The sequence below is a fragment of the Urocitellus parryii genome, chromosome 11, assembly GCF_045843805.1.
Source record: "Urocitellus parryii isolate mUroPar1 chromosome 11, mUroPar1.hap1, whole genome shotgun sequence".
NCBI classification, from domain to species: Eukaryota; Metazoa; Chordata; class Mammalia; order Rodentia; family Sciuridae; genus Urocitellus; species Urocitellus parryii.
The window spans coordinates 32453775-32479093 of NC_135541.1; the positions used below are offsets into that span (position 1 = coordinate 32453775).

At 43.5% G+C, this 25319-nt stretch overlaps 1 protein-coding gene across 1 annotated transcript in view; it reads right to left on the bottom strand.

Annotated features, from left to right (window-relative positions):
* Nucleotides 1–25319, bottom strand: part of Agbl4 (AGBL carboxypeptidase 4) — a 1188963-nt gene that overhangs the window by 81371 nt on the left and 1082273 nt on the right. Inside the window, exon 9 of the mRNA XM_077791547.1 lies at nt 16028–16139. Coding sequence (XP_077647673.1) covers nt 16028–16139 — 112 coding nt within the window. The remainder of the gene's footprint in view (nt 1–16027; nt 16140–25319) is intronic.

Below are 25319 nucleotides of genomic sequence, written 5' to 3' on the forward strand. Positions count from 1 at the left end.
ACCCTGTTACAGGCCTGCTTGGCTGGGTTCCCAACGGGGGATCTGCTCAGACCAGGGGCATGGCAGGGGAGGAGGATGCAGGAGAGGTAAAAAGTGGAGGGCTAGGTTAACTAGAAGAGTCGACCTGTAGGGAAACTGGAGTAGCTGGGTAACTGACAAGAGGGTATTCTAGAGGTGTCAGGCTGTTCACAGAGACCCCTTAAGGTAGCTGTGGCCTCAACAAATAATTGGGTGACCATGGGGTAGGGGAAATGGTAAATGGAATAGATACTGGTAGCAGAGAAGGAGTGAAGAGAACCTTAGAATCTGTGAGTTTGTAATGGCGATCCTACGTGGCTAGATTCTAGTGCTCCAGAATTTCCAAGTTCGTGAGCTTGAGAAAAGAGATTCTAGACGTGGGAGCCCTTTGTGACAGCAGATCAGCAGGAGCGAAAAAGGAAGGAAACCAGAAGAATGGATGGAGATGCAATGAGAACTGTGGAAACTACAGTGAAGACTGCAGTGGATTTCTCTGGGATGTCTCAGGGCTATCCTGCTAGGAAATGATGGGACAGACGAGAGAGCTGTCAATATCTCCCAGGACTTCACGGGTGTCTACTAAGTGTTGGTCTCTGCCAAGTGAGGAAAAAACAAAACGGGGAAGACACAACTTCTATCTTTGAGAAGCTTACAGACCGAAGGAGCAGACAGACGTACTGTTGCTAAAACACAAAATAATGACCACTAACCAAGGGGTATAGCCAGCTCTGTGGGGAGCAGGCAGGAACTGAAACAACTACCCTTCTAGAGATAGTATTATTATTATTATTATTATTATTAGTAGTAGTAGTAGTAGTAGTAGTACTGGGCATCAAACCCAAGGCCTCATACATGCTAGGCAAACTCTACCACTGAGCTACATCCCCAGCTTGAGAGACTGCATTTTAATTAATGAACCTCTGAAGAGTTACTTACTGAGATACCTGGCCCTGCCCAGGGAACCAGGGAGGCAAAGCAAGGAGGCAAGTTAAAGGGTCTGCAATGTAGCTGAGATAAGGAGCCCTGGCCAGAGGACATGACCCTACAGTACCAATCCATGAACTACTCACTATCGGTTTTGTGAAATAATTTAGTAAATGAAAGAAGCAGAAGTTATAGAAGAACAAAGAAATGAGGATTCACTGTGGGACAAATAGAAAGATCTTGGAGAAGACAAGCCTGGAAGTAGGTTCAAAAGAATACAGAGAATTTTGAGAGTCTCTGGCTTAGAACACTTTTCCTCCTCTATAAACTTTGAATTCTCACCCAATCTCAGGACCTTGTTCAGGTGCTAATTGCTGTTCAGGTGAGTGGCTTCTTCCTGCCTGCCTGCGTTTGCCCTCTCTCCCAATAGCTGTTAAAGGCTTGCACTCTGTGGTGGGTATTGGGAATACAGAAATGACTAAGGCAACAGATGAGTCCTCAAGGGAATCACAGTCTATGGTGGAGTCTGGGAGCTGGGGCTGTGGGGCCAGGGAGGTAAGTGCTTAGCCAAAAGCCTAAGATAACAATGGCTCCATTTCTCATATACCTACTATTAAGATGAGTTATATGCATAGTACAATCCTTACAGAAATTACAGGAGATGGGTATTTCCATTCCCCAAAAAACAGATAAGAGAACTGGGACCAAGAGTCTCAGAGAGAACCTTCTGGAAACTTTGCTGATCTCCATGAAATTATATATATATATATAGTCAGTCAATAAGAGGTACCCAGAGCCTTTCAGTATGAAAAGATGTGAGAGAAATTGAAGGGAACCACCAACTTGACAGGAATATTATTCGAAGCTCGAAAGCCATCTCTCCTCCCTGCTTTCTGCCAGAGAGTCAAAGTTACAATTTAAAGAGTTAGAAAAACCATGTTTTTTATCACAATGGGAGAAGTTATCCTTTAGAAAAAATGATACTTTCTTTTAAAATTCCTTAAAGTTTCATAAACCACCTCAAACTGTTGTAGGAAAAACCATAAAAGTTTCATGAACCCAGAGCACCCTATGTTTTCAGAGCTTCCTGCATATTATTACATTCATTTCAAGTCTTTATTCCCATATCGAACCTTTCCCTCTGTGCTGTTTACTGATTTCCTGGGCCGCACTATAGAAGTGGAGACATATTTGAGTAGACCGCAGTGTGCGAACCATGGTTGTGGTGCAGGTGCACCCATCTACACTGCAGGAAATCCCCAGCAGCTGGCTACTCTCTGGACATTTCAACAAGATATTCTCATTCACCTACCCACGGTGAGCCCTCTTCTCCTTTAGGAAAAGCCTCACACTCACACACATCCATCTGATTTGGCTCTACATGAGGTGGGCAGGTCAGGGGCTGTCTTCCCTTTTAGCAGATGGGCACACTGAGGCCTGGGAGACTGACATCTGTGGGGCATCTGCCTTTGCCACCTCCTTCATAGACCTCTGGTCAGGCTGCCCCTTCCTGGCAGCAGCCAGGAGTTCTGTGCCTTGGGGGAATCCTGCCCATCAGCAGACGGTACATTACTGTCAAAGACAACTCCAAAACGATACAGACTTTGGAGTCAGAAGGGCCCTTTGAGACCACCCTTCAACCCCTAGGGTGTGCACTTGGGGGAAATTAAAGGCTCAGAGCAGGGAAAATATTTGATTAAAAGCTCCAACCAATTTGCTGTATCACATCAGTTACCCTTCCATTGACTGACATATTGCCTTTCTAGTGTCTGATGTATTCTGCTGTCTGTCCTATTGTCTACTATCCCCCCTCCCCTCCCCTCCCCTCCCCTTTTCTCTCTCTACCCCTTCTACTGTAAATCATGTCTTCCATTTGTATTCTCTTGACTTACCCCTCCTTACCTCTTATATGACATTTTGTATAACCCTGAGGATCATTTTGTATACGGGGTAAAAGCGGGAGTTCATAATCCACTTGAATCAAACCGTGTAATATGATGTATTAAGAACTATGTAATGTTATGAACGACCAATAAAAAAAAAATAAATAAAAGCTCCAACCAAATAAGTGGTTCCAGCCACCCTTGGGGAGGAGTTGGTGTCCCCTGTCCTTCTTGCTGCCACACAAAAAAGCCCATAGTTACAGCTGCTTCCCACAGGGATCCTTGGGGATAATGAAGTCATAGATATGGATCTGGAACAAAGGTTTGGGGACCGATGGTCCAGTTTTCAGAGTTCCTGAGGCTCTAATGAGACAGTCCAGGACTGCAATCAGGCATGTGGTTTTCAAAGGGGTGGCATTGCCTCTTCCCAGGAGGTAATCAACATGCTGCCATAGGAGACAAGAATTATCCACCCCAATGCCATGGCTGCAGCCTCCAGTTCTCCTCGTCTACCTCTCCGTGTAATGGGGGCTCCCACAGTCTTTACCCCCACCCTCTCCTTCCACAGCAAGGCTCTCCTCCCAGCCATGCACTGAAAAGCCAGGCAGGTATGAACACGCAGGTGCCCCTGACATCTAGAGGAGCTGCCATCTCAGGGCCTTCTAGTCTGATGACCCAGTGAAACCCCTGCTCCCCACAAGACACGGACCTCATGGACCATTTCCCTCCATTTAATAGACTGATGGAACTATGTCTGTTTGTGTTTGTATACATACCCTTTGTGTAATTATATATAATTGTATACTTGTCTATGTGTGTGTGTGTTTTAATTTACCATGTTTACATTTTTATGTATATGTATTTTCTATTTTATGTATGAAAATGTATGAGTTTTCTGCTTATTATTATGTGTGTGTGTGTGTGTGTGTGTGTGTGTGAGTGTGTGTGTGTGTTGTGGGCTGGTGCACATGAGTTCCAGCTTTGTGTGTGTGTTTGACCATGTCACTGACTGCTCTGTTTGTCAAGTAAATGTGTTATAATTTATTTATTTATTTATTTGACGGAAAGAGAGCAGCTTATCTTGAAGACTACAGGAGGCAAGGCGGGGTGTGTGTGGGGGGGACACAACAACAACAGAAAAACCACCCAGTCCTGTGTTGCTCTATTTTAAAAGCTGCTCCATGTTGTTATGGCAGCTAATTTTCCTTAAATGATTTAAGGAAACAGATCTGTCTAAAAGAGCTGCAGCCAAGTTGTTATAGCAACACAGGCAGAGGCTGAGGAGGGCCTTGCTTCTGCAGGAAAAGGGAAAAATCACTCTGGTGTGTAGAAACCGCTCAAAAAAAAAAAAAAAAAAAAAAAACCAGCAGCCCTGGGGCTCTGAGTGACAGCCCTGGGGCAAAGGAAAGTCCTGGGGAACCCATTCCCCTCCCCAGTGAGCCCCTGGCCTTCTCGGCAACAGGCCCTGTCCTCTGGGGCAGAAGGACCTGGAGTGGTCCTTCACCTGGACTACTCAGGACTTCCCTCTCTGATCTCTCTTCTCCACCCCCACCCCGTCTTGCCTCCCTCCTGTGAGGCACACACAGCCTTAGTGATTTTCTGAAGCATATATTCTTTATTTACCTGCCCTCTTGCCGTTCAACATATATTCTCTATCGTGCCATGCTCTGTGTGAAGTCCCAGGGACCCAGAAATGAATAAAGCCTGTCCTTGGACAGTGGGTTAGGACATCAACCTTTGTTCCACAAGTAACAGGGAGTCACTGGAAGGGTTTAAGGCAGGAGAGGGAAACCCAGTTGGGTTTAAATTTGAAAATGACTCCAGAATTTCCAGGCTGAGGAACGGACTGGCTGGAAAGAGTATTCATTAATCTCTCTCTTGCTTCAGTGTCTTTGAGGGCTCTTTACTGACCACTCTGATTCTCAAGACTGGGAGAGAGTATGTGCTGGAATATTCCAGACAAGTGGTGTTTCTTTCCATTTCCTTGATTATTATTATTATTATTTTACAGTCAGGCTATTTAATTCAATTAAAACCAATTTAAAAGAAGGGCTGGAACTTTGATTTTAAATCTTTGTGCAAACCCATCCATGAGCGTCCTCAGCCTGCCCATTACAGCTATCTATTATAAATCCTGCAAACCAACGTCAGTGGCTGAGGTCACTCACCTCCATTCTGTGGCTCGGCTTTACCTGGAATGCCAGCTCCGCTTTCCCTGTAACCTCCCTCCTCTCTAAACCATCTGATGGAGTATTATATTCTGAAAGACCCAGTTGAAATGCAATTTCTTCATTAAGGCTTTTGTGGTTACCTCCTCACCATCAGCTCTAATTGGATGAATCTCTCCCAGCCTCATGTTTCCAAAGTAAGTTGTGGTACAGACTTCCCCATGGGATGGGCATCCCTCCTGGCCTAGAGCCCTGCCCACTAATCTCTGTAGCACAGAGGCTATCCAGGAGTCTTCCTGTGAATATGCCCTGTGCTTTAAAGCAAAGGCTGATCTTCAAATTCAGCTTCACCTCTAGGCAAACCTCACAGGTACATATGGGCTAGAAGAGCTGCACCTGGATGGTCCTAGAAAGCCCATCCACAAATTAACTTCACTTTTTAAGATCACAACTGAATGTAAGGACCCTGGGTGTGGCCTTGCCTGAGAGTGACTAGCTGTGTGGCCGATGGTGTCACACTCTGTGGTGTATGTGCTGGGATAAAATGAAACTCCCCGGGGTAGCGGGTGAGCTCTCTCTGAAAGAGGATATTCATTCTGGTGGTAGTTACCTAGGAGAGAGCAGAGCCTCAGACCTCAAATCAGAATGGACAGGAGAGGGCTGGCTGTACCACAGCTGGGACTATTCCCTTAGGCTTTGTGACCAGCAAGGACATCAAGATGCCTAAGTTCAGCTCTCCAACAAGAAGTGGTTGGACAGTTGGCAAGATCAGGGGGCTGGAAAGACAAGGGCCCTGGGACCTGGGAGAGCCTTTGGTGGCCATGGAGTAGGCATAAAGTCCAGGGGTGGAGCAAGTCAGCAAAGATGATCAGAAACCTGTGTCCTGCATCATGGGAACAGGAGAAGGTGATGTCATCCCAGGTTCTGTCCCTAGGAGTTTTGAACAACCTTAGCAGGTGGCAAGTGAACCCAGGAGAGGGTTAGTGTCATCAGACCCAAACCCTAATTAAAAGAGAACACAATGATGGTGGCAGTGGAATCAGGGGACACTCGGGGCAGGTGAGGTAGGAGAGAGGTCTGGGCTCAAGTGGCCTCTTCTTCGGGAAAGTCTTTGAAAACCAAGTCAGAGGGTCCAGGTTGGCTTCATCATTTGCTCAACATTTTATGCTAAGGACCTGTTTAGAGTCAGATCCTCACCGGGCACAAGGGACACAGGGAAAAATTAACCAGACTCTGCCCCTGGTGGCGGGGAATCAATCACACTGGTAAACAAGAGCTGCACTGTCCAGGGGGAGCTATTGGGAAAGCGGAACATGAAACATTTTATATCTCAGCCCCAGTGTGGTCCGCAGGTTGAACACTTCTTTTTCAATGTCATCACTGAATATTCAGTGTCTCCAATTGGGGTGAAGGATTTAGGGGACATAGGGCTAAGAAAAGCAGCCTTGGAAGTGAAGGCATCACTAACTCAAGGACAGTAGGCATCTCAGAGAAGGACTCCTTCCAGGAGATTTACATTACACGGTGGACATTTCACTCCTGCTCATCCTCAACCCAAGCCCATCTAGCCATGATGGATGCACCACCCAGCTCTGCACATACACAAACTGTTCTTGAGTCCCCAGCTCAGGAAAGGCACCATGTCTACTCCACAACCCAGGCCAAAACCATGACAGCAGGAAAGCTCCCTCTGCCATGGGCCATAGTTCCTAGGTCCCTCATGTCTCACTCCTTGACATCTCTACACTGTCCATCCTCCTCTTCAGCTGAATAGCAATAGACTCAAATGGTCTACCAGTCTCTAGCCAGGACCCCTCCAAGTCCATTCACCTCCAGGCATCAGAGGGCTTTTCTGAAAGGAAAACTGGATTCTGTCATTTTCCTGAATTCTTCAGTGGATCTCCATTCCTATGAAAATAAAGTCCCTTTGTCCTTCTGTCTGCCTCTAGGACTAGACACACAGAATAACTTTCAGACTTCACAGCACACCTCTCTCAAGGCAGATGCGCACAGTTTTCCCTGCCTGGAAAGTTCTCCCTGCCCTGAGCATCCTTTGTATATCGACTCAGGTGTTGTCTCCTGGGTTGGACTTGCAGAGCTGTGCCTCCTCTATGATGCACCTAGAGTAACTGTCTCTAAAGCCCCTCTCCACCAGGCCATGCTAGGGCACCAGCACCCAGCACGAGGCCTGAAGGAGGAGTGAGGACAGGCACTTGGATCTTAAGGGTCCTATTGATTTTCTGCTTATTGACTCAGTGGGCAGAAGGCCACCAGGACAGAAAAGGTGAGGTTGTGAGAATTTAGAAACCAAGCCAGGAGCCATCCTGGCAGTTCAGCTAGCTCAATGAGGAGGTGACGCATGCGGCACTGAAGGTCAGTAGATACACATTTAATGTTTCCAGGGTAGATGCCTCAGGGCACTGCAGCACTTGCAGCTGGGCACAGCCATGCCTGAAGTCAAAGGCGAACTTGTGTCAGATCCGGATCATGTTTGTGAAGGATTTGATATGTACCAGAGAACACAGAGTTTATCCTTCAAATCAGGACTCTTAAGAGTGAAGGAGGGTGCGATTAAAAAAATACTCTGGGACAATAGGTGTTGACCAGAACTGCCCCAGGAAGACAGAGACTTATGACCAGCTGCTTATGTCGCCCTTTGTGCTTTTTAAAAAATAATCCCTGATATGCTTTGTTAATCTATTATTATCACTATTCACTTCTTTAACGTCTATTTCCCCATTGTATTATAAAGGTTAGGGTTTCCTCACCATTAGAACTGCAGTATCTGGAATAGAGAAATGTGGTACGTAAGTGTTTGTGGAAAGAATAGAGTAAAAGACTGGGTGGGGATCGGGCCTCAGGAGAGACCACAACCTGGGGACACCTTGACTGAGCCTCTGAGACCCTCAGCAGAGGACCCACATTCCAGAAAATGAACTATTGAGATATGAATGCAGGCTATTTTAAGCTTCCCTCTTACCCCCAAGTACTATTGGGGGCTGGGAGTTGGGACCCTGTTCCAGGTCACCTAGACTCCTGTATTAGTTGCCTGTATACTTTCTTGCGCTTGAGGCAAGAAGTCCTGAACTTTCAGGAAGTTTATAAAACCAGCCCAGCTTCCGTAGTTTACTTATTAGGATCCAACAAGCTCATAGTCAATGTATTCATGCCATAAATAATTTCCTAAAATCTCTGAAACTCATTTTTGTTGGGTCTGTTTTGCAACATGAACAAATGCCCATTTGTGAGCAAATGAGTAACTTTTAACTAATGACACTGAAGAAGGAAGTCAATACACTAAAGCTGTGGCCATACTAGCCCTGATACAGAAGGCAGGCCACAAAAGGACCCAGGAAGGCCAAATTCACACCCACAATCAGGAAAACAGTTATTCAATAACCAGGATAACTATGTTGTGCCTCAGAGCTTAACTTTTTGGTTAATCCTGGTTCTAATATATGAGTTTATTTTTAAGTACACATTTTTGTCTGATCAATCTATGTGTTTCCCATGCTATTACTGGCATCTTCATCAAGAGGAAATAGAATGGGTTGCATGGTGTACCTCTGAAGCACCTCAACTCTGAGAACTTTGCTGTTATAGCCATTGCCATCTGTCACCTGATAGAAGTTAAGAGGTCATCAAATCACAGTCAACATAGTTGGAAGTGACTCGGATGTAATTTCACCAGAGTGTCTTCCAAACAGTTGAGTCTCCTCTATGCCCCAGTCTTTATTTATTTATTTATTTATTTTTTTTGAGAGAGAGAGAGAGAGAGAGAGAATTTGTTTTTTTATTGGTCGTTCATAACATTACATAGTTCTTAATACATCATATTACACGGTTTGATTCAAGTGGATTATGAACTCCCGCTTTTACCCCATATACAAATTGCTGTATCACATCAGTTACCCTTCCATTGATTGACATATTGCCTTTCTAGTGTCTGATGTATTCTGCTGTCTGTCCTATTGTCTACTATCCCCCCTCCCCTCCCCTCCCCTCCCCTCCCCTTTTCTCTCTCTACCCCTTCTACTGTAAATCATGTCTTCCATTTGTATTCTCTTGACTTACCCCTCCTTACCTCTTATATGACATTTTGTATAACCCTGAGGATCGCCTTCCATTTCCATGCAATTTCCCTTCTCACTCCCTTTCCCTCCCACCTCTCATCCCTGTTTACTGTAAATATTCTTCTCAAGCTCTTCGTCCCTACCCTGTCCTTGTTTACACCCCTTATATCAAAGGAGTCATTTGGTATTTGTTTTTTAAAGATTGACTAGCTTCACTTAGCATAATCTGCTCTAATGCCATCCATTTCCCTTCAAATTCTATGATTTTGTCATTTTTTAATGCAGAGTAATACTCCATAGTGTATAAATGCCACATTTTTTTTTATCCATTCATCTATTGAAGGGCATCTAGGCTGGTTCCACAGTCTTGCTATCGTGAATTGAGCTGCTATGAACATCGATGTAGCAGTGTCCCTGTAGCATGCTCTTGTTAGGGCTTTAGGGAATAGACCGAGAAGGGGAATAGCTGGGTCAAATGGTGGTTCCATTCCCAGCTTTCCGAGAAATCTCCATACTGCTTTCCAAATTGGCTGCACCAATTTGCAGTCCCACCAACAATGAACAAGAGTGCCCTTTTCCCCGCATCCTCTCCAGCACTTATTGTTGTTTGACTTCCTAATGGCTGCCAGTCTTACTGGAGTGAGATGGTATCTTAGGGTAGTTTTGATTTGCATTTCTCTGACTGCTAGCGATGGTGAGCATTTTTTCATGTACTTGTTGATTGATTGTATGTCCTCCTCTGAGAAGTGTCTGTTCAGGTCCTTGGCCCATTTATTGATTGGGTTATTTGTTATCTTATTGTCTAATTTTTTGAGTTCTTTGTATATTCTGGTTATTAGGGCTCTATCTGAAGTGTGTGGAGTAAAGATTTGTTCCCAGGATGTAGGCTCCCTATTTATCTCTCTTATTGTTTCTTTTGCTGAGAAAAAACTTTTTAGTTTGAGTAAGTCCCATTTGTTGATTCTATTTGTTAACTCTAGCGCTATGGGTGTCCTATTGAGGAATTTGGAGCCCGATCCCACAGCGTGTAGATCATAACCAACTTTTTCTTCTATCAGATGCCGTGTCTCTGATTTAATATCAAGCTCCTTGATCCATTTTGAGTTAACTTTTGTGCACGGCGAGAGATAGGGATTCAGATTCATTTTGGTGCAAATGGATTTCCAGTTTTCCCAGCACCATTTGTTGAAGATGCTATCCTTCCTCCATTGCATGCTTTTAGCCCCTTTATCAAAAATAAGATAGTTGTAGTTTTGTGGATTGGTTACTGTGTCCTCTATTCTGTACCATTGGTCCACCCGCCTGTTTTGGTACCAGTACCATGCTGTTTTTGTTACTATTGCTCTGTAGTATAGTTTGAAGTCTGGTATCGCTATACCGCCTGATTCACACTTCCTGCTTAGTATTGTTTTTGCTATTCTGGGTCTTTTATTATTCCATATGAATTTCATGATTCTTTTATCTATTTCTACAAGATATGCTGTTGGGATTTTGATTGGCATTGCATTGAACTTATAGAGAACTTTTGGTAATATCGCCATTTTGATGATGTTATTCTGCCTATCCATGAGCAGGGTATGTTTTTCCATCTTCTAAGGTCTTCTTCTATGTCTTTCTTTAGGGTTCTGTAATTTTCATTGTATAAATCTTTCACCTCTTATGTTAGGTTGATTCCCAAGTATTTTATTTTTTGGGGGGATATTGTGAATGGAGTAGTTGTCCTCATTTCCGTTTCAGAGGATTTGTCACTGATATACAGGAATGCCTTTGATTTATGCGTGTTGATCTTATATCCTGCCACTTTGCTGAATTCATTTATTAGCTCTAATAGCTTCTTTGTAGACCCTTTTGGGTCTGCTAGTTATAGAATCATATCATCTGCAAATAGTGATAATTTAAGTTCTTCTTTTCCTATTTTTATGCCTTTAATTTCTTTTGACTGTCTAATTGCTCTGGCCAGTGTTTCGAGGACTATGTTGAACAGAAGTGGTGAGAGAGGGCATCCCTGTCTTTTACCAGATCTTAGAGGGAATGCCTTCAATTTTTCTCCATTCAGAATGATGCTGGCCTGTGGCTTATCATAGATTGCTTTTACAATGTTGAGGTATGATCCTGTTATCCCTAATTTTTCTAGCGTTTTGAACATAAAGGGATGCTGTACTTTGTCGAATGCTTTTTCTGCATCTATTGAGATGATCATATGGTTCTTATTTTTAAGTCTATTGATGTGGTGAATAACATTTATTGATTTCCGTATATTAAACCAGCCTTGCATCCCAGGGATAAATCCAACTTGATCATGATGTATAATTTTTTTGATATGTATTTGAATCCGATTCGCCAGAATTTTATTGAGGATTTTTGCGTCAAGGTTCATTAGAGATATTGGTCTGTAGTTTTCCTTCTTTGATGTGTCTTTGTCTGGTTTCGGAATCAGGGTGATGTTGGCCTCGTAGAATGAATTTGGAAGTTCTCCCTCTTTTTCTATTTCCTGAAATAGCTGGAAAAGTATTGGTGTTAGTTCCTCTTTAAAGGTTTTGTAAAACTCTGCTGTATACCCATCCGGTCCTGGGCTTTTCTTAGTTGGTAGTCTTTTGATGGTTTCTTCTATTTCCTCTATTGTTATTGGTCTGTTTAGGTTGTCTATATCCTCCTGGCTCAATCTGGGCAGATCATAGGACTCAAGGAATTTATCTATGCCTTCAGTATCTTCTATTTTATTGGAGTATAAGGATTCAAAGTAATTTCTGATTATCTTCTGTATTTCTGAAGTGTCTGTTGTGATATTGCCTTTTTCATCCCGTATGCTAGTAATTTGGGTTCTCTCTCTTCTTCTCTTCGTTAGCATGGCTAAGGGTCTGTCAATTTTATTTATTTTTTCAAAGAACCAGCTTTTAGTTTTGTCAATTTTTTCAATTGTTTCTTTTGTTTCAATTTCATTAATTTCAGCTCTGATTTTAATTATTTCTTGCCTTCTACTTCTTTTGCTGTTGTTTTGCTCTTCTTTTTCTAGGATTTTGAGATGAAGTATGAGATCATTTATTTGTTGTTTTTTTCTTTTTTTGAGGAATGAACTCAAATGAATTTTCCTCTTAGAACTGCTTTCAATGTGTCCCATAGATTCCGATATGTTGTGTCTGTGTTTTCATTTAACTCTAGGAATTTTTTAATTTCCTCCTTGATGTCTTCTAAAACCCATTGATCACTCAGCAACCTATTGTTCATTCTCCAGGTGATGCTTGCTTTTTCCTTTCTTCTTTTATCATTGATTTTCAGTTTCATTCCATTATGATCAGATAAGATGCATGGTATTATCTCTACCCCTTTGTATTGTCTAAGAGTTGCCCTGTGACATAGTATATGGTCTATTTTTGAGAAGGTTCCATGTGCTGCTGAGAAAAAAGTGTAGCTACTTGATGTTGGGTGGTATAGTCTATATATGTCAATTAAGTCTAGGTTGTTAATTGTGTTATTGAGTTCTATAGTTTCCTTATTTAGCTTTTGTTTGGAAGATCTGTCCAGTGGTGAGAGAGGTGTGTTGAAGTCTCCCATGATTATTGTATGTTGGTCTATTAGACTCTTGAACTTGAGAAGAGTTTGCTTGATGAACACAGCTGCACCATTATTTGGGGCATATATATTTATGATTGTTATGTCTTGTTGGTGTATGGTTCCCTTGAGCAGTATGAAGTGTCCTTCTATATCCCTTTTGATTAGCTTTAGCTTGAAATCTATTTTATTAGATATGAGTATGGACACTCCTGCTTGTTTCCGCGGTCCATATGAGTGATATGATTTTTCCCAACCTTTCACCTTCAGTCTATGTATATCTTTTCCTATCAAATGCGTCTCCTGTAGACAGCATATTGTTGGGTCTTGTTTTTTGATCCATTCTACTAGCCTGTGTCTCTTAATTGGTGAGTTTAAGCCATTAACATTTAGGGTTATTATTGAGATATGGTTTGTTCTTCTATCCATATTTGTTTATTGATGTTACTAAACCTGATTTGTTATCCTCTTTGACTACTTTCCCCCCTTTACTGTCCTACCTCCCATTGTTGGTTTTCAATGTTATTTTCCATTTCCTCTTCCTGTAATGTTTTGCCAAGGATTTTTTGAAGAGATGGTTTTCTAGCTGCGAATTCTTTTAACTTTTGTTTATTGTGGAAGGTTTTAATTTCATCTTCTAACCTGAAGCTTAATTTCGCCCGATACACGATTCTTGGTTGGAGCCCATTGTCTTTCAGTGTTTGAAATATGTTATTCCAGGATCTTCTAGCTTTCAGAGTCTGTGTTGAGAGATCAGCTGTTATCCTGATTGGTTTACCCCTAAATGTAATCTGCTTTCTTTCTCTTGCAGCTTTTAAAATTCTCTCCTTATTCTGTATGTTGGACATCTTCATTATAATGTGTCTAGGTGTGGATCTCTTATGATTTTGCACATTCGGCGTCCTGTAGGCTTCTAGGATTTGGGATTCTGTCTCAATCTTCAATTCTGGGAAGTTTTCTCGTATTATTTCACTGAATAGACTGCTTATTCCTTTGGAATGGAGCTCTGTGCCTTCCTGTATCCCAATGACTCTTAAATTTGGTCTTTTGATATTGTCCCATAATTCTTGGATGTTCTGCTCATGGTTTCTTAGCAGACTTGCTGAGCTGTCTATGTTCTTTTCCAGTTGAAATACTTTGTCTTCATTGTCTGATGTTCTCTCTTCTAAGTGATCTACTCTGCTGGTAGTATTCTCAATTGAGTTTTTAAGTTGGTTTATTGTTTCCTGCATTTCTAGAATTTCAATTTGTTTGTTTTTTATTTCCTCTATCTCCCTGTGAAATTGATCTTTTACTTCCTGGATTTGTTTGTCAATGTGATCTTTCATTGTCTGATTTTGCTGTCTCATGTCTTCCTTGAGACTCCAGATCATCTGAAGCATATATATCCTGAACTCTTTATCTGATATTCCATCTGTTGCAGCTATTACCTCTTCTAAAGTTGTGTTGACCTGCATTGCTTGTGGTCCTTTCTTTCCTTGTCTTTTCATACTGCTCGCGTTTCTTTCTGCTTGGTGCAACTGTTGTGTTTTGAAATTTACCCCCTATTTATTTATGTTGCTCTTGTATACTTGAAAAGTCTCCCTTGCAGGTGCGGGCGGCGGCAGTGCCCCTACTCCAATTGGGGTGACGTGTCTACCACGCTGGCGGCTCTCTGGGCCTGTTCTGGGAGTGGAAGGCGGCTCTGCTCTGTCCCTATTCCAATTGGGGTGTCGTGACTACAATGCTGGCAGGTCGCTGGGCCTGTTCCGGGCGTGGGCGGTGGGCTTGGCTGGCGGGATTCCACCTAATGGCAGTCCCTAACCTCCCTGCTTGCTAATTAATGGCTTCTCTGAGGCGCCACGCCTTCTGTAGCTGCGGGGCAGGCGAAGCGAATCAGTTGGCCTGGATCTCCGGGGTCCTGCTGCTGGCTGTTTTGATGTTGCAAGCAGTTGGAGAGTGGTGGTGTATTCTTCAGCTTTCCCGGATGGTGGCCGCTGACTGCCTGGATGGAGTGTCCGCTGTTTTGATGTTGCACTCTGAAGGAGAGTGGCGGTGTATCCTTCAGCTTTCCCGGATGGTGGCCGCTGACTGCCTCGGTGGAGTGTCCGCTGTGGGGGATGGGACTGTACCGCTTCCTTCCCCTTCTGAGAACCCGTGCTCGGCCCAAGGGTCCGTGTGGGCTTGGCTGGTGGGATTCCACCTAATGGCCTTCCCTAACCTCCCTGCTTGCCAATTAATGGCTTCACTGAGGCGCCACGCCTTCTGTAGCCGCAGGGCAGGCCACGCGAATCAGTTGGCCTGGATCTCCGGGGCCCTGCTGCAGGCTGCTGAGAGAGAATTTTTTTTAATATTTATTTTTTAGCTTTTGGCGGACACAACATCTTTGTTTGTTTGTGGTGCTGAGGATCAAACCCGGGCCGCACTCATGCCAGGCGACCACACTACCGCTTGAGCCACATCCCCAGCCCAATGCCCCAGTCTTAACAGAGTGTTATTTGGCTCCAAGTTTAACAAAGTAAGGCAAAGCTCATAGTTCACACACCCATTCTATCCTCAGGAGAGATAAAAGTTCTGTTTCTCTACAAACACCACCTCTTCCTGTGTTCACCACCCGAAAAAATGATCTGTCCCACCTTCTGTGACAGTTCTTCAGAACAGAATGATTGTGATGCTTCCCTTTTCTAAGCCAAGAAACCCTATTGTCTTCTATATTTGATGGAAAAGAACTTGCCCTGTGAACAAACTTGGTGTGGGCACCATTGTCCTGATGCCTGGTTCCCCTTTGTTCTGGAATAATAGGCTCTCTTCTCTGGGAACAGGTACCACCCCATGTCCCTAGTTCAACTGTGTGGGTCCCATGAAGCCATCCTGTCTTTACATTTATTTGCCTCTTGGGCAGAGTGCTGTGCTTTGGAGGTGGACATGTCCTCCAAGCCAGGCCAATCACAGTCCTTTTGGAACTGGAACTGGAAAATGCAAGCAAGTCTCTGTAGTGTGTGGGAGTCAGAACCAGTGGAGGTGACACATGACAGTCATTTCCCCTAGGTGTGGAGGAGGCAGACTACAGTCTTCAGTCACATGACATGACCCTGGTAATCCTCTAACAAATTCTCTATTTTGCTTACACGAGTTCAAGTTACATTTCTTTAGCTTGTAACCAAGGCACTCTGAGGAATACGGACATGCTCCAATGTTTTCCTTCATTCCATGAGACCACCATAACCAAATATAGTATTTGTGAGGGGTGAGGAAGAAGGAATTGGAAGAAGGTACTTGGGTCTGCCAAATTCAGAGAAGAGCAGACCTAGTCCTTCCTTGGTTTTGAATGTGTATTCCAAATTTGAAGCTCACAGTGGACCCTCCCCATACACCTCCCTTTCCCAGATCATGCCATGAGGCCAGCAGCTGCTGAGAGCATTCAGTTACTCACTGGGTCGTTGTACATCTGGATGATGAGCTGCTTCACTCCATGCAGGGTCGGGTGGGCCCATGGAGAAGGATCTAGCCAGTGTCGGTTCAGGTCAAACCCCATCAGAGAGCACCTAAACAATACCCAAAGTAAGGGTCAGTATAGCTAGGATAGGCGAAGCTTCTCACAAGTCAAAATTGTTAGCATTGTTTTCCAGAGACAGTGCTAAGTGCTGGTATGAATTGTTACAGTGCTATCAACAACCTTTGGAGTTGCTACTATTATAACTCCCACTTCAAAAAAGAAGAAAACAGTCATGGAAAGCTTCAAAAATATTTCTGTGGAGCAGTCTAACTTCAATGTCCGTCGAAAAATGACCCACAGGAAAAAAAAAAAAGCACATTTTCTACACAGAGCAGTTAAAAGAAGTGCTCAGGCAAGACCACTGGTGTCCCCATTAGTGTCTCTATTATTCCTTGTCCTCTCATACCTATCACTAATCCGCTGTCTCCACCTTCAAAATACACCACCGTCTTTTTTAGCACTTCCATTGATATCATCTTGAGCTTGGACCTCCTTCCATCCCACCTCTAATCCTCCCATTTTTCACACAATAGCAAGGGTGATCCTCTTGAAATAGGTCAGATCCTGTCTCTCCTCTGCTCAAGTGGCCTCTGGTTAATGCAGTATAAAAGCCCAAGTCTTTACAGCAGGCTGTAATGCCTCATGTGGTCCACCAGCACAATCAAGCGAACATAACTAATGGGTCATTTACTGACATCACTTTGCCTGAGAACTAACTAGTAAATACTATTACTTTATCAAATCTAATGTTACCCTGCAATGGAGGTGCTATTATTATTCCTATTTTCCCATGTGGAAACTAAAGCACAGAGAGGTTTTAAATAGCTTACTCAATAAAAGCCTGGTACAATGGCACAAGCCTGTAATCCCAGTACCTCTGGAGGCTGAGGCAGGAGGATCATGAGTTCAAAGCCAGCCTCAGCAACTTAGTGAGAGGCCTTAAGCAACTCAGTGAGACTCTGTCTCAAAATAAAGTACAAAAAGGAGTTGGGGGTGTGGCTCAGTTGTTAATTGCCCCTGGGTTCAATCCCTGGTACCAAAAAAAAAAAAAAAAAGGAGGGGGGAAGGCAGTGATGTCAGGCTTGATGTGTAAGCAATATGAGCTCATTTCTTGAGCCCACACCCTTTGCATAATAGCTTTCATTAAGTACGTACTCGCTACATGCCAGGTCCCAGATCAAGACCTTTCCAGGGTTTCTGGCACACACAGCAGTTGTATGTTCCTTTTGGAACTGGGGTTTAAACAGCTGTTGGAATTGGAATTAAAACTAGGTCATCTAAACTCTCCATCCAGGGCTCAATTTTGGATTCCATGAGCCTCTGGATCTCATCCAGGTTGTCTTCTCCCTTTGGTCTCTGGTTTCAAAGAAATGGTCAATCCTAAAGGGCATGATCTAAACCTCCTTGCTTGCTTCTCTCCTGGCCCTCCTCCTCCCACTGGAATGCAGCCCCAGCAGGTGCCAGGTCATAGGCTGTGCTCTAGGGGGCGTAGGCCTCCAAAGCCCTCAGAGTCTCAACATCTCCTGCAGGAAACAGATGCCCCACAAACAGCTCTTCTGGGAGGTGGCAAAGGAAACAGGGCCTTCACTCTTCCTCTGGTTCCCAATTTTACATAACAAAGCAGAGAGCAGAAAGCTGAAGGCTCTCAGACTCCCCAGTGAAGTGTGTATGTTTATGTTCTTTCCCTTCCTTTACTCAACGCCCGGCAGCCAGTCACATGTATGGACTTGGAGCTAATGTGACTCTTGCCTAGGACACCAGCCTCTTCCTTCCCGATGCCTCTTTCCTCAAAACCCCTGGGGGACTGAGAGAACCATATCCTCATCACTGCGCTGCTGCTGCTGTCTCAATGAAGACCGAATAATAATGTGGAATCATTCTTTGGCTCCACCTTGAGATTCTCACAGAGTCCTGTCTACCCTCTCTCCCTTCCTGGCCCACCCCTGGTGAGGGTGGAATAATGCCCCATGGCATGCGGGGGCAAGGTCACTGTGTTTGGGTCTCCTGCTCTGCTGCTGTCTTACTATGGGGCTTAGACAAGTCCTTTGTTCTCTTGAGGGCTATGTTTCCCCAACTACAAATGGAGGAGAGTTGAAGCACAGTCATGGTATGAGTCTCCTCCAGTGTGGACTGTACCTCCTGCTGTCAGTACAGAGGAACTGGTAAAGCAATGTTCCCTGTATTCCAGGGTTTCTGTGAGATCAGTGATGCCTGCCCACTAATCTTGCTCTCTGCTCTAAACAGAGAGGTTGCAGATGCTCACCCTCCAGGCGAGGCAAGATACTTCTGACCTTGAACTTGCACACGGGTCCTTTTTCATTTGCCACCACAACATAAGCATCTTCTTTGTTACTAAACCCTTTGTAACTACCACTGTAATAGTGTTGTAATGTCACGTTATCCCCATTGTATGAAGCCCCATAATTCATGCAGCCATTTCCACATGGTGTCACATTTATGTTTCAATGATGCACTATTTTCACAATGCACAGTTGAATACTCTGATCTCTAAAGTTTTTTTTTTTTTTCTAAATTTCAGCATTTTTTTTCTTAGAGCAGTTTCCCAGAAGTAGAATTGCTTGGAAAGAGGACTGACAGACTATAAAATCACCCTTTAAAATGATAAATAGTCCTCAATATAGGTTAAAAAAAAAGATAGCATACCCTTCCTATCACTCAAAGAGAACACTGTTGGACTTTTGACAGGATTGCTACCACCTTTTCTTTCTGAGGTTAGAGCATTAAGTAGCAGTGACTCACACCTAATCAACATCTACTACACATTCTTATTATAAAAGCTCTATAATTTTTTGAATTTTTTATTTGTTCTCTTTAGTTTTACATGACAGTAAAGTATGTTTTGACAAATTTATACAAACATGGAGTACATATTATTCTAAATAGGATCCCAGTCTTGTGGCTGTATTAACATTTTAAAATCCTAGGGCATTACATGGGGAGAGAGAGCAAGCATACCTGTTTGGGTCTGTCTCTTCTTACATACAAAGTTTACATGATTTTTCCTGAGGTCTGAAGGAGAGTTAGAATTTGAGCTCGGATCAACATGTTGTGAGCACCCAAGATCTCACCGATTGCCTATCTGATTCTGCTTTCCTCTGATGACACTAAATTGTCTTTCACAAAGGAAGCATTTAATTAGTCTCCCGATGTACGGACTTAGATATGCAGTTCTTAAATATTCTTGTCTGCAATATTACTACTCCTGAGAGTGATCAAGGAAAAGCAATGACAGACACCCATGGATACTGTCATCTAAAAATCTGCTCAGGGTCATGAATTCAGCTAGCACTCAGTGGATCAGGCTTCAAACCCAGATCTCTCCGGAATTAATGTCCACTCTTTCCTATGGAACAACCAGATGAGGGCAGGCTCTCTGTCTTTGAGACTGTATAAGTAAATTTAGGAGGGTTTAGACATCAAAGAGGAGCTAAGAGTTAAATGCAGCAATTCGTAACAGTTTTATTGGAATACATCAAACTCCCTAGTGGTGTGGCTGGGATAGAATGACTGATAAAAGATGTTCCCTGACCTCAAAAGTATACAGTCTAACAGGAGAAAGAAGATATGCTCAAAGGCTTACATCCATTTATAATCCAGGGCAATGTTGTTAGAACTAAATGAATTAAAATGCATAACAAACTTAGCTTGGCACAGGTTCTGGTACATGATAATAGCTCAAAAATTTTTGCCTTGTTGTTTTATTTGTATTTAATTATTATTTTATGATAAGTCCTTTATGAGTGACATAGACTATATTTGTTTTATATATTTGTTTTGCAGTCTATAGGCGGCTGGAGTGGACAGCAAGGATAAGGTCTAATCTCTTATCTCCTCTTTCAGTCTGGGAATCAGGTAGATCTGAGTTCTAGTACACGCTGCTCCCACCTAGCACCTAACTATAGTAGATATTGCTCATATTCTTCAGGAATACCCAGCATCCAACCCTGTTATTAGATGGGAGATGGAGTGGGCAAGTTTTGTCCTCCAAATTACATGTTAAGAAGGCCATGACTGTGCCTTATTTCCCACCCGGAAGTCAGATGAGTCAATTCATCCCTTTGTGACCTGGCAACCAGGGTAGCAGCAGGGAACCAGGCTCAGGCAACAGCCACTCCAGCCCAGGATTTGGAACCAGGTGATGCAAGGTAGTGGGGACGGCTGAGCAGTAGGGCAGTACTGCTGTGGGACAGAGGCAGATTGTTGTGCATGCTATTGTTTAGATGTGTCCCCCAATGGTTCGAGTGTTGGAAACTTAACCCTCAAGTTTATACATTAATAGTATTTAGAGGAGGGGCCTTTGAGAGGTAAATAAGATTAGATGAGGTCCTGAGATTGGGGCCCATGATGGCATTAGTGGTTTTTGTAAGAAGAGAGAGACCCAAACGGGTATGCTTGCTCTCTCTCCCCATGTAATGTCCTAGCATCACAAAGACCCTCAGCAGACTGACAAGCAGACTCCAGTGCCATGCTTTTGGACTTCTCACAAGCGTGAGCCAAATAAACTTCTATTCTGAATAATTAGCCAATCTCAGGTATGTTGTTATAGCAACAGAAAACAAAGACATTGCCCTTCAGAGCCACTGTTAATTGTTTGTTTATCAAGTCTTGCCTCTGCTTCTGCTTGGTTCTGTGAACCCCTTCCTATCAATTTCTTTTCTGCTTAAGTGACTGAAGATAGTCTTTGTTACTTTAGCTGAATGCATCCTTAACCCCATGGCCTTATATAGAGCCCCAGGGGGGCTCTATATTGTCCATTTCCCAAGGCTGGTCAACAAGCAGAGGGAACCATGGGTCTGAGTACCACATTCATAGACTTCTCCCAGCCCCCACTGAACATCTGCAATTGGGAAGGGAACATTGTCTTTGGTAACAGGACTGAATCGTAAACAACTATATCCTTCAAGATGCTTAGTTATGTGCTTCTCCTCTGCCCTGTGCAATGTCTTGGCAGGTCAAGGTGTCCTAACTAGCTCTAGGACATCTTGGTGACACTCACTACCTCTCCAGGTAGCTTACCTCATTCTCAGACAGCTCCAATAAGAAATTCTTCCTCCTCTTTAGCTAAACTTTAGTCTCTCAGTGACTTCTCCCATCAGCTTCAGCCTTGCCTTATGGAGCATCACAGAACAACGAGACTATATTGTAGAGACCAGGGGCTTTGGGACTCATAATTAGGTTTAAGTTTTGGCTGTACTCCTTACCAGATATGTGACCTTTTTAAAATTTCTTTTTTAATACCCCTCTGGGCTTCTGTTTTATCATATGCATAATGAGGATAACAACCCTGACCTTCTGGATTGCGTACAGGAACTAATGTATGTAAATGGCCCAGCAGAATCCTCAGAACAGAGAGAACTCCAATAAACCATAGCCAGTGATGATAGTGGCGGTGGTGATAATTGTGGTGCCTGTAAAATTCTCTAAACTTAAATCTCTCCTCCTCCAGGAAGCAGAGGAGGATTTGCACTCCCTGCAAGTATGGGACAGGGGATTTTCCTCCGCTCCTGTAGCAATCTCTGCTTCGCCATCAGAGTGGCAACTGTCCGAGATGTTGTCATCACTGAGTCTGTCCTTCCTAATGAGCCAGACATTTATTGTAGTCCTGTGCCTGATAAAGAGCCTGGGTCATGGTAGGTGTTGAAGAAATAGTTAGGAATGATTTCCAGTTGGTCTGACATACTCCTCTGAACCATCCAGTCACACAGGTGGGCTCCAATTTTCAAGCAGGAGTGTCCAAGCCAGGGAAGGTGAGGCCACGTAGCCAATCCTCCACAGGGCCCAGACGGATCCTGGCCCTGTCCCCCATGGATTTTGCCCTTGGCCATGCTGCTTCCAAGAAACCACTTTAAATTTTTTTTAAAAAGTGAGATTTAACACAGAAAGAAAAGTATTGGAGATCCAGAAAGATCAACTCCTTGATCCAGCCTGCTCAGAAAGCAGTGTGAGTGGTGATTCAAAGGCAACCTCAATCCTCCAAGGACCCTAGGACTCTTTAGAAGCTAAAGCATTTGTGAACTCTTCGATGAGTGCTGTCTGAACCAGGCACATCTTTGATTTTTAAAGAATTCTTCCAACGGTGACCAATCTATCAGTAGTTGCATATTTACTGAACAAAACATCTTAGTAGAAATCATGAGCTCTGGTGAGGAGTCAGGGTGCGTGACGCACCTCCACTGTCTATGTCATCTTGGGAATGTTTTCTGCCCTCCCTGGATTCTCTGCTCTTCTTTGTAAAACAAAGCAGTTATGCTTCCTATGGAGATGTCTTTCAGATTTTTTTTTATTATGTGATTCTAAAGCAATAACTGGGCTTTAGCCCCAGAGTTGGGGGTTTTGGGGGAAAGCATATCTTGCCAAAAAGGTTAAAATAAAAAGAAAACAAAGTAGTCCAGGAAAAGGGTTGATACGCTTTTAAAAAGAAACATCCACTAGCCAAGGATTACTGATACCTTAATACTAGTTGTACACAAGTCTTAAAATTTGAGATTTGTGTGGGATCCAGATGGGAGTCAAAACACCAGAGAGCATTCCAGGCAGAGGACGTGGCATGTGCAAAGTGAGGGAAGTAAGAATGTCTGGAAATGATACATATTTCTATATGTGTGTTCTGCTTGCATCCCTGACTGTAGGCTCTAGGAGGCTAAGGCTACTGCAGGCTCTTTGTCTTCAGTAGCTTCCACAGACCAAGAAACAGCTGCCTAGAGACAGGGAAATGGACAAGATGACCCCAGATAGCAGGCTTTCATGCTGCTGATTGACAGTTTAGAGTCACTCAGTGTGACATCCTGGGTCTGTGTCTCCTTGGTGCTTTTCCATTATTTATTTTTAAGATGAATTTTCTGCTTAAGCTTAAAATAAAGATCTATCATCAGACAAGAATGGAGGAAAATATTTATGGCATCAATAGAAAAAAATTGACATTAGAATAATTCTAGAAAATTCAAATATATGAAGTCCAAATTTACATATAGCTGCATAATAAATAATTTTGTCCTCTTGAATTGGAGGTACTTTCAAATATCTTTTTTTTCCCTTCTAAATAGTGAATCCCATGAGGGCAAGAGCAGTCTAATTCCCTGGAATGAAGTTACCCTTGTTACAACATTTTCTGCAGTTACCTCCAATATTATCCAGTTGCAGAGATGGTTCAGTGTATCTATTGAGTGAATGAATGATTGAGTGAGTGAGTGAGTACATAAATGTACAAATGCATGGGTGAATATTCTTCAAGTGTTCAAATGGGCCTTTGGCAATTACTTGCAGACCTATAGTCATGCACAGTATAATAACATTTTAATCAATGACTACATATGAGACAGTGGGTCCGTGGATCATATCACTCAGTGAAAATGTGCCCCTCTTGGCTTTTTAAGCACAGTCTCTGATTCTTTCACAATGACAAAATCACCTGACAAAGGATTTCTCAGAAAGCATCCCCCCTGTTAAGCAAGGTAGGAACTATGTTTTAGAAAGTAGTTAAGCATCTGTTAAATATTAAGCATATTCAAAATAACCAGGTGAAGTAAGTATTATTTATCCTCATTTTATAGATGAACAAATAAAATCTAAGAAGGATTTGACCTGGATAAGGTCATTTAACTACTAGGATATAGATCTGGGATTCAAACTCAGTTCTTGTTGATGCCAGGATGGTTCAGTCACTCTGAGCTCCCTCCATGCATCAGTGAGATTGTGGGATCTATGAAAGGGACACTGAGCTACTCATTCATCTGCTCTTCCTGTCCTGTTCGCTTCCTCCTTTGCCCAATGGCAGAGATACAGTGGTCCCAGAGAATGTTATTCAAATAGCAAATAAATAGTTCCATCCTGTGAAGGGCATCGTGTCTCATCCATGTTGTAGTAATGGCAGCCAGAACGAGGGCAATGATTTCAGTTCCCCTCCTTATGATTTCCTTTTTCATCTCTTCTAAAGGATAGAGGAAAAAGGCAGCTCAGCGGCTCCAGATCAATCTCGCCCTGAGCACTGTGAGGCTGCATACTCCCAGGAGCCTTGGCATTGACAAGCAGAGATGTATGGGGCATGCGTGCAGTTGTCCCCTGAACACAGCAGTTTTTCAGCATTACCAATGAGCTGTATTGGATTAAGTATATTTGCACCAAAAGCAAAATAAATATTGCTTTATTTAATGCCACAAAAAGGTTGGGATTCAATTGCCCTTGGCCCGAGGCACCTTCCAGCTCTATTGATTGGCCAGTGTCAGAATGCCAGACAATCTGTCATCATCAGCCTCTGCAGAGTGCCCAGCAGGTGGGTTGGGCTCTGCTGTGGTGTAGTCAGAGGCAGTGCCCTTTGTCCCAAACAGAAGGGGTGATCATAACACAGCCCTCCCTCATCACCACTTCCTCAGATCATCACAACAAGGAGCTCTCTGTGAGCAGACTGCGAGAAAAGAGAGGAGGATATGTAAGAACACCAGCTTCAAAGTCTGGGTTTGGGTTCGAGTCTCAGATCTGTCACCAAATAGCTTTGTGACTTTGGACAAATTCATCTGTTTTGCTCAAAGACCTTAAAAAAGCTATCATGACAGAGAACTGAATCTCCCTCACTCCCACCTCATCTTTGATGAGAGCACACTGACGGGTACCTGGCAGAGGCTCAGGTGAGCTGCACAGAGGCTCAGAGGGTGAAGGAATTTGTCCATGATTCAGCGAGGAGTAGTAGAAGATTGAACCCAATCTGCTGGCTCTGAAGTTGCATGCTTAGCCATCATTCTGCTCTCTCTTAGAAGTCCTAGGAGTCCAGGCAGAGCCTGATAGAGGACTGCCCCTCAAGGCAGCAGGAAGTGCATACAAATTCATTTAGATGGGGAAAATAAGTCTCCAATGAGGGACGAGCATGAAAGTTACCTGTATGCAAATTGATGAAAGGCCCCCCTCACCAGGCTGAGCAGCTACAAATAGGTGTCCCTCTGGGTAGCTAAAGATAAAATGATGCCACTCTCTCTGGCCAGAGACTGTGGTTCAGGAGCAGTCAATTCCCCCATCGGTTCCTTGACCAAGAACCTTTGTGCAGTGAGCAAACTGCCTGTCCATGCGAGGCCCCCTTGGTTGGCAGCAAAGCCAGGATCAGCACTAGGGTTTCCTACTCCAAGATTCAGTGAGGTCTTCACAATTCAATGGTGGCCTTTTTGGCACTGTGGTAGGATCAGGGGAAGGGCTCACACCTGGAAACAGGAGCATCTCCAAC